The sequence below is a fragment of the Anabas testudineus genome, chromosome 9, assembly GCF_900324465.2.
Source record: "Anabas testudineus chromosome 9, fAnaTes1.2, whole genome shotgun sequence".
NCBI lineage: Eukaryota > Metazoa > Chordata > Actinopteri > Anabantiformes > Anabantidae > Anabas > Anabas testudineus.
The window spans coordinates 22,280,903-22,289,543 of record NC_046618.1 but is presented as its reverse complement, the minus strand read 5'-3'; the positions used below and the strand labels follow the sequence as shown (position 1 = coordinate 22,289,543).

The following is an 8,641-nucleotide window of genomic DNA, read 5'->3' as shown; positions in this document are numbered from 1 at the left end:
ATGCAGAGTGATATAAGAAGGACAACAACAGGAGTGCATATTATCATTATAATAACATCAGGGAGCTGTGGGGGGGTGAATATTTTAGTACTTTCTGAAAACTGTTCTTGTTTTCTTTACATGTTTGAGACGGTGAAGACTTGCAGGAAGGAAAAACATTCTCTCTAGGAAAGAAAGCAGCACTTGATGCTCAGTTGTTGCCCACAGAACCTCGTAACACATGAACACGTACGGAGAGATGAACGACAAACGAAAGACGTAGTCTTCACATGGATAGAAAGACACCTTCTGTTCAACCATTAATTCGTTAATTAATTATATTACCACAGCTTGTGAGTTTGTTTCCATAAGGTCACAATCGTATTAAAAGAATTAGAACATTTCACATTTTGGCGACTCCGATTAAAAACGACACGGCAGAAACACACTGTACAATCTAAACCACGCCATTGGAATTATGCCTTGTTGTGTTGTTTAGTTTAATACTGGCCTTATTTTGTCCCCATGCCCTTTTAGCTTGTTCTGTCTGTCTCTGAAAATTGATGGGACAACTCTAAAACAGACAGTAACAACAAGCACAGACATGACGTTTGCTAAAATTATCATCAAATTAGGAAATCGTGCAACGGCAGGCTAACGTTTTCTGTCAAACCATCAACTGATATGTTCTGTACTTGAGTTAAACAATACGAGGACGTAACGATGTCATGTCCTCCTCCTCTACTGGGCTCAGTGCATGACATGTAAAACTAGAAGTGAAATACGAAATCATAATGTGGATTTGATGCTACAATCATTTAAAATCTACAGACATTCTTTTCAGCATCTGTTCCAAAACGGCAACATAAGGAAAAACTTCATAGATAAAACTAGCTGTTGTAGGATGCTATTGTGAAATCAGACATTTGATGTTCTGTTGAAGGGGATTTTACAATTTCCTGGTTTAAATGATTATTTACAGTTCCTCCAAACTCGGCATATTTTCTCTCCATACTGAAATAACTCTATGAAAGGTGCTCGCCTGCTGCTCCTGCAGTAACTAACATCATCTACTCTGGACTGAAAATAAAGTGTGTGGAGTGCCACGCGTGCTGATCATCTGTATTAATGCCACAGGGTTAGAGTGAAATCCAGCAAACAACAAAGGCAAGAAAAATAAAAACTCTAGTTCATACAGGGAGTCCCTTTTCTGTGTGCATCCCGAAAGCTGCTTCTACACTGTACAGTAACTAAATCCACAATGGGAAATAAATGGGCAGCGTTACGTTATTACCTGCACATTATTTCTTCGCCTAATTCGTTTTTTGTTCACGTGATTTTTCCTCTCTAGTAAACCTTGAAATAAATTGAGTGATACAGTTTTTCAAAGAAAACTAAAACAAAATCGGAAATGATAATGTGTCCAGTTTTCAACAAACAGCAAGAACAACATAAATTCTCCAGAGGGGGAATTCATATACACTGTAAAGGACAGAATAGACTGTATACACTGAACCAATTTGGCAAAAAACTAAACTAAACTAAAGAAAACAAAACATAATGTCATAATGCAATAATAAATCTCTCTCTGATGATGATGGCTTGACACTGTGGGCAACAGATACACATAAAATAAATCCACATCTCTGTAAACAACCCTAACAACAACACAAAAAAAAAACAAACAATTAGGAAACGATAAAGAAAATAAGTCATTTTGCATAACTAGACCCAGTGGTGAAATCAACCCACAGACATTAATTGACATTCAGATCCCTTCCCTCTGTGTTATTTCTCTGGACTCGCAGACTAAACACAATCAATTTCGTTTTTTTTTTTTTTTTAAAGCCAGGAGCGGTGAGTTACGATGCTATGTTACAGGCATTTCTTTTCCCTCAATGACCTTTTTTTCGTTAGGTGTTGGTTCCTCTTAGAGTTAAAAAGGCCATGGTATTTACAATAAAAACAAGTTTGTTACGTCTTGCGATGAAAGAGGAAAGAGTTTTCCCTGCTCTTGATCGGTTGATTGATTGAAGCATCAAGGGTGTTTTTGCTTTTTTTTTTTTCTTTCCTCCAGGTGACGAGTGCAGGTGCTAGAAGTGGTTTTTGAGCTTTTAAATCCATTATTCTCGTTTTTTCCTGCACTAACATTCCCTCTTCATCACTCGGTGTTGTTACTGTACACGTGGTTAAAGGACGTATGAAGGGACAATGGGGACGAGGGACAGGGTTCTGGGTTCTCGGGAGGAGGCGTTTCTTCTGTCAGCGGCGAGCGAAGGTGGAGCTCAGTTTCTGCAGCCGTCTTCAACACTTCTCTCGTGCTGCAGGTTGTAATAACAGTTCTGACAAACACGCACTGGTGACGAGATCTTCAGCCTTTTGATCTCTGATTGAAAGCGACTGCACCTGTAAAACAGGATCAAACATTGTACAAAATAATTACAAAACGGGAAAATGAGAATCTGGTGAGTAAGATATCGATGAACCGATTACTTTTCTGATTAGTTAACACCTTGTAATAACAAAATGACCCAGGACGGAGCTTCAGGGATCACACAAGTTAAACGATGCTGAGGAAATCAACTGCAATATCTAAAGTCCGTAATTAGACCAAAAGCTTTGTCTTGGAATATGAAATGTTAAAAGTTAAATGTCTAATTGACCGTGGCCTTGCAACAAATAAGGAATCATTAAACTTCGATTCAAATGTTGCTACAATTCTGACCGGTAAACAGAAACATGTGACGTTTCTAATAGAAATAAAAAGGAAATATAAAATAAAGCCGGCCTGAGCTGGAAAGCATGGGTTACTGCAGCCATTTTCTTACTTCTGGCAGAAGAGCTGCCCGCAGTTCCTGCAGTGGTGACGTCGCTCAGTGAGGGAGAAGCGAACTGTGCAGCCGGAGCAGCTGTCAACCACCTCGTCCTTCACCCAGTGATCAGCAGCTGAACGTCCCGGCTGGTCACTGACCGACCAACTAAAGACCCGACCGCGCCCGTCACCCACCAGGATCTTACTGTGGTCCCTGAATAGAAGGTTTGGGGGGAAAGTAGGAAGAAGAGACAAGCAAATGGAAGAATTTTTTTAATACCCACTATGATAGGATGATATAATTTTCTCTTTAAATATGTAAATGTATAGTTTGGGCAATATAGCAACACAGTATGTGCATCATATCGTCCTGTAGTGTAATGTTTATTTAGAAGAAGCTCTCCAGATGTATCAAATGAAGATCTTAGTCAGACACTTGGCTCTCTTACTTGGAGATGGCGAGGGAAGTAATCTCAGCTGGGTGAGCATTGTCCTTGCGATCAAACGCTGTGTGCATGGTGAGTTTGCTCCGGAACACCAGCTGTCGCTCCCATCTGTAGCCTGCGATGACACAAAAATAAAATGCTTCACAAACAGGATTTTAATAATGCGACAAACCCACTGTGATCAGAGCACATGCTTCAGAAAAATCTTTCTTTGTAGTGTCCTGTAAATCACCTTGTAAATCACCTTCAAAGTCAAAAGCTAATTTTTGACAGTCACTGGAGACTCACCTGCCCTGAGCTGATTATAGGTCCGTGCCTCCATGGTGGGGGGCTGGAGAGGCTGTGGCACTGAGCCCTGGCTTGGATGCGTTGGATGTGGGTGAGGGCCCTTGGTTTGTCCGTCAGAGTAGTTGACAAAGACAAAGCCATCTTTCTCATCGATGCTGAGGGTGTCGGACCAGCGGTGAGAGTCGTCAGAGCCGCTGTCCATTGACCAAGAAGCCCCTGCTCGGGCTGAGGGACCTTAAAGGTATTTATTAATCAAGAATCAGGACATTAGTTTTACTTGGAATTCCTGCCTCACAGTGGAAATAACACATTCTCAATAAACAAATAACAGAAGAATAAAAAGGTGCATTGACAGAGCAGAAACTGAACATGCTTTTGTTCAAATTAGATGAGACGTCAAATGTTCGCACTGATGTCTTAAACTTGTCCACTTGTATTTGTTGCATTGCTGAATAAATAACCTCCACTATAAAATGCAAATGCATAAAAGCAGACAGCTGCATACCTCTGGGTCTGTGGACAGTGCTGCCCGGCTGGCTGCCTCCGCCTGTTGAGGGATTGTGTGGAGCTTTGGGCTCTTGGCTTAAACTAGGTTCATCCGCATCTGACTCACTGCTGTCGTCGTCAACATTGTGACTCTCGCCGCCCTCTGTGTTAAAAAGGTGTAAATTATTTTACATGATAACACTATTTACTAATTTTTTTGTTCAAATGCTTAAAAGAAGAGTACAAACAAAATACATATGTCATAGTACGCATGTAGTACGCAGGCAACTTGTTCTGAACCATGTAGCACTTTCAATAAAGGCACAAATTCCACTAGCAAAGACAATATTATTCAAAACAGGACTCACCAATCTTCTCCTCACCACAGCAGTCAGGTACATCGGGCTCTACTGGCTCTGGAGCAGGAGTTTCTGGGACTTGGAGAAATTCCATTCTCCAAAACTACAAGACATAAAAAAAAAGTTTAACTTAAGCCATTCAGTTATAATGTGGAAGACAAGTGACACAAATGTAGCTTCTCCAGTATAACTACAAACAGACTCTCTCTGCAATTTGCATTAGTTGCATACTTTTGTTTAAACCAGAAACCACATTTAAAAAACAGTAATTCAACTACTGTTATTACCCTGACGACACCGTCTGAGTGGCCGGTGACAATGACGTTCTGCGTGTCCCACTCGTTCATCTCGGACACACAGCAGCACAGGATCTGTTGGCTGCGGCCTGTGAAGGTGTTGGCGCTGGCGATGGGGCTGCCGTTAATGCTCCACATGTGGATGTAGGTGCCTGCACACGACACAATATCCCCCTACACAAACAAACACGTTATGTCAGCAGGCAGCTGATACAGTGACGATTTCTACTTTCTTTAAATTATTTGTGTGAGTTTTTTTAGTATATGGAATGACAAGAAAAAGTTTTGCCCCAACGCACCGTCAGTTCATTAATACACAGAGCAGAGACGGGTGCCCGGTGTCCCCTGAGCTGCGTGACGAAGGAAAGCTTGTTGAGGTCCCAGATGATGCAGGTCCGATCCCGCGAGCCGCTGACAACAATGTGGTATGCTGATGATGCTGTTAGACACGTTACAGCATCCGTGTGACCCAGTAATGCCTAGAATACGACACAGTGAGGACAAAGAAATGACACAGACTTCATCCACCATTGTCAGTCCTTAAAAGACATTATTTTAAAATACTTTCCCCCTCTAAGGTTTGCTTTATGGAGCTTTGGCAGAGCTAGAAAGATTAAAGAGGAGGATGACAGCAGAATGTTTATTCAGGTTTCTTTAAAGGATACAGATTGACTTTAGTGGCACAAGCAGAAAATGAAGTGAAGTCACACTTACTGAGTTCTCTCCTTAATATTTTACACACACTGTAATATGTGTTTGTTTATTCAGATGTTTACCTGTTTGAGCATAAGTGACTTGGCTCTCTCCTTGGAGCTTCCTGTCTCCCACACACATATGGCCGTGCTAGTTCCACCAGTGATGACCAGCTTCGGATTTGGACAGATGGCGCAGAGGATCTGACCCCATTCTGACAGACACTCGTACACCACCAAGGCCTGCAACAAGTTTAAAGATTCAGATTGTGCAGAGCTGGGGAAAAAAGAACTCTATAACAGTTTTACTCAATAACATTGTCTGTGTCACGTTTACCCTGATCAATGCCCATGCTACAGAAATAGCCCTAAAACTACAACCTCCTGTACAACAGCCTGCTGCAGGAAACTTCTGTAATGGTTGCTGCTCAGGAAGGAAAGTGCATTTTTATTCAAGCACCAGCAGGGGGAAATATTGCCTTTATAATTGTTGACATTCACTTGTTGGTTTCAAGGTTAAAAGAGCAGTAAACCTAAAGCACAGTAGACCATGTTTTATTTTCGTATTAGTTAAGAGGGAGTAGGAATCTGTGAAAACAAAAAAAACAAAAAAGTGTGTTTGAGAAGTGGAGTTTAAATCTCCGACAAACTGTGGCTGTAACTGACCTTTTCAGATTCATAGTTAGCCAGTCGACAGCTGAGGTCGGCATAGCCCCAGGCGAATGTCTTACTCCAGGTCGGGGGAACCAGCACTTTGTTTTGCTCCACTGCGAGGATGCCCTTGTCGGTGCACACAATCTGCCCCACAGGGTCCTTAAGCTCTGAAAAAAGGTAATGCATATAACTGTTGAGACAGACTAAAGGCATCAATGCTAAATTTAGAGTTTTTGCTGCTTGTTGTTGTTTTTTGTTGCCTCTTTTTTTTCTCTGTCCTCATCCCAAACGGTCAAGGATGATGCCCACCCACCCTGAGCCTGGTTCTACTCTGAGTTCTTCTCTAAAGGGAGTTTTTCCACTTATGGTGTTCTTAAACCTTAAACACCATAAAGTGCCTTGAGATGGCCTCTGTTGCGATTTCGAGCTGTATAAATAAAACTGAATTGAATTTAATTGAATGCAGCCATGGTACTGTCTGGTTATCGAAGAGCCCAACAAACAGAATTCAGCAGAGAATAAGAGTTGGTTTATGTATTAGTGAATGTAAATATGTGAAGTATGAAGATGTACCTTTGACAGGTGCTAGAGAAGGTCTGAGATTGTCCAGATGATGGAAGAAGATCTTGTCGTTGTTGGAGCTTGGAGGAATGCTCACTACATCGCCGTTAGCTTTACTGCGCACCCGTTTAGGAGGGTGGGGCTTCTTAAACAACTGAACCGCACAAACAGAACACAATCACTGAGAGAATTCAACATCTGCTGAAAGCCAGATGATGTAAGAATATCTGGCAATCAACCGCTGTTAGTAAATCCTGTGGTATTCATATATTTCAATAGAACCAGCAGCAGTCGTTTTAGCAGTAGTATCTGACCTGTTTGGGGATTTGTCCAAAGTTGTTGATGAAGCCGATGGTCGCCGTCTCCTTGAGCGGGTCGTTGATGTTGTAGATGTCCACCTGACCTTCGTAGAACAGGTGGTGGAACACGTTGACCGCCTCCACAGCTGGCGGTCCTTGCTGCTTGTAGCCGAAAATCAGGTCGATCCATTCATGGAGGTGGGCTGACACATAGTCGCACTCCAAAGCCTGCAGCCAGTCGGGGGAACAAGAAGCACAATGTCAGTGTGAGCTGCTTGAAACTCAGGCATAGAATGTCCCAAGTGGGTTCATTTCTCACCTCTCTGTGAACTCTGATGAACTCTCTGGGGTCTCCCTTGGCCCAAGGTGGTAGGATCACGTCACCCAGCTTGGTGCCATTTTGCTTGGCACCTGGTACATCAAACAACAGAAAGCAGAAACAAAAGTTAGTTACCTTGGTTAATTTCAATTGTGCTTTCATCTGCTGTTATCGTCCCTGCTTTCTCATACTGACCCAGGTCGAAGTTGTTGGAGTTGAGCATGAACTCAGGCAGATAGAAGAACTCTGGGATAAGCTCCTTCACGTCGGCCATGTTGTGCTTTGAGGCAGAGAGCCAGGCTTCACGCACGCTGTGAAACATCCTGTCAGCCAGGTCAAAATGTCCTCCCTGGTAATCATACAAACAAAGAGTGGTACACAAGATCCATACACTTAAGGAGCATCAACTGGTTGTTGACATCAACTGGTTGTTGACATCAACTGGTTGTTGACATTTATGTAGACTAATTGTCAGTCTGTGCTTAACGTTTGACCTTTCTCTACCTGAAATGGATTTTCAAAGTAGAAATTTTTAGAAATGTCTTGAGCAGAGAGAACATGAATGCAGATGATGGCAGGAAATCAAACCTGTAATCTGAGGAAAATCTGAGTAAAAGGCTCCATCCGGACCAGATAAGATGCTACAATCATGGCAGATGAGTAATGAGTGCCGTAATGGTAGGCTGGGGTTTCACCTGGTGGGGCAGAAAACAACACATTAATTTACACTGAAACATGTGTTTCTAAATTACGACACTGACTGACGCCATCCTCTTAAATATTGATTTAACTCAGACTCTCAGAGAGCATACCATTGGGGTCTTCCCAGTCCTTGTATCTCTTCTTGTACTGGGTCAGTCTGTCGTCCGTCTGGGCGCCCATTGGCTTGGCGAGGTTACGAAATGTCTTGGGGTTGTTCAGGTCCAGTTCCTGGTTTACATCAACACAAACCACCATTACCAAAGAAGATGAATGAGTGAAGAAGTGTGTAATTTTCTTGTGGCTACTCATATTGTGCCAAACCCTACAATCACCTCTGAGTCATAGTCTGCCAGGATCCAGGGAAAGACGGGGTACTGCATCAGGTCATTGTAGGATCGTCCTGCCAGCGTGTTCAGATGCATCAAGTACTGGAAGTTGCTGATCTCTCCTCGCTGGAAAACAGATGGTAAACACATCAGTGAGGATTACAGTCTTCACTTTGTGTTGAACTGAAAGCAAGGCTGGTTTCATACCTCCCATCTTTGAGTCACTGACTTCTCACCAACCAATGTGCTGAGGAGCCCAGACCTGAGAAATCAAGACAGCTTAGAAATTTTGTTGTTGAATTACATAACAATTACTGTTTGTGTTTTAAAGACGATGATGTGATTTGGTTTTCAATTATATTCATTTCTGGGCCACTAATTAGCTGCTACAGAGCCATAACAGGAGTATCCCCACAGCAAGT

The 8,641-nt window shown here is 42.4% G+C and overlaps 1 protein-coding gene across 2 annotated transcripts in view; it reads right to left on the bottom strand.

The window, feature by feature from the left end:
- Positions 1 to 2,264: 2,264 nt before the first annotated feature.
- Positions 2,265 to 8,641, bottom strand: part of wdfy3 (WD repeat and FYVE domain containing 3) — a 72,174-nt gene continuing 65,797 nt past the window's right edge. For both annotated transcript variants that reach the window (XM_026342873.1, XM_026342872.1), the window contains exons 49-66: positions 8,427 to 8,481; positions 8,226 to 8,345; positions 8,004 to 8,121; positions 7,780 to 7,886; positions 7,387 to 7,540; positions 7,192 to 7,283; positions 6,888 to 7,100; positions 6,586 to 6,727; positions 6,025 to 6,179; positions 5,443 to 5,601; positions 4,966 to 5,145; positions 4,658 to 4,840; positions 4,380 to 4,473; positions 4,031 to 4,174; positions 3,526 to 3,759; positions 3,241 to 3,352; positions 2,808 to 3,005; positions 2,265 to 2,385 (exon numbers count right to left, since the gene is read on the bottom strand). In XM_026342873.1, the coding sequence (XP_026198658.1) occupies positions 2,265 to 2,385; positions 2,808 to 3,005; positions 3,241 to 3,352; positions 3,526 to 3,759; positions 4,031 to 4,174; positions 4,380 to 4,473; positions 4,658 to 4,840; positions 4,966 to 5,145; positions 5,443 to 5,601; positions 6,025 to 6,179; positions 6,586 to 6,727; positions 6,888 to 7,100; positions 7,192 to 7,283; positions 7,387 to 7,540; positions 7,780 to 7,886; positions 8,004 to 8,121; positions 8,226 to 8,345; positions 8,427 to 8,481 (2,581 nt within the window). The remainder of the gene's footprint in view (positions 2,386 to 2,807; positions 3,006 to 3,240; positions 3,353 to 3,525; positions 3,760 to 4,030; positions 4,175 to 4,379; positions 4,474 to 4,657; positions 4,841 to 4,965; positions 5,146 to 5,442; positions 5,602 to 6,024; positions 6,180 to 6,585; positions 6,728 to 6,887; positions 7,101 to 7,191; positions 7,284 to 7,386; positions 7,541 to 7,779; positions 7,887 to 8,003; positions 8,122 to 8,225; positions 8,346 to 8,426; positions 8,482 to 8,641) is intronic.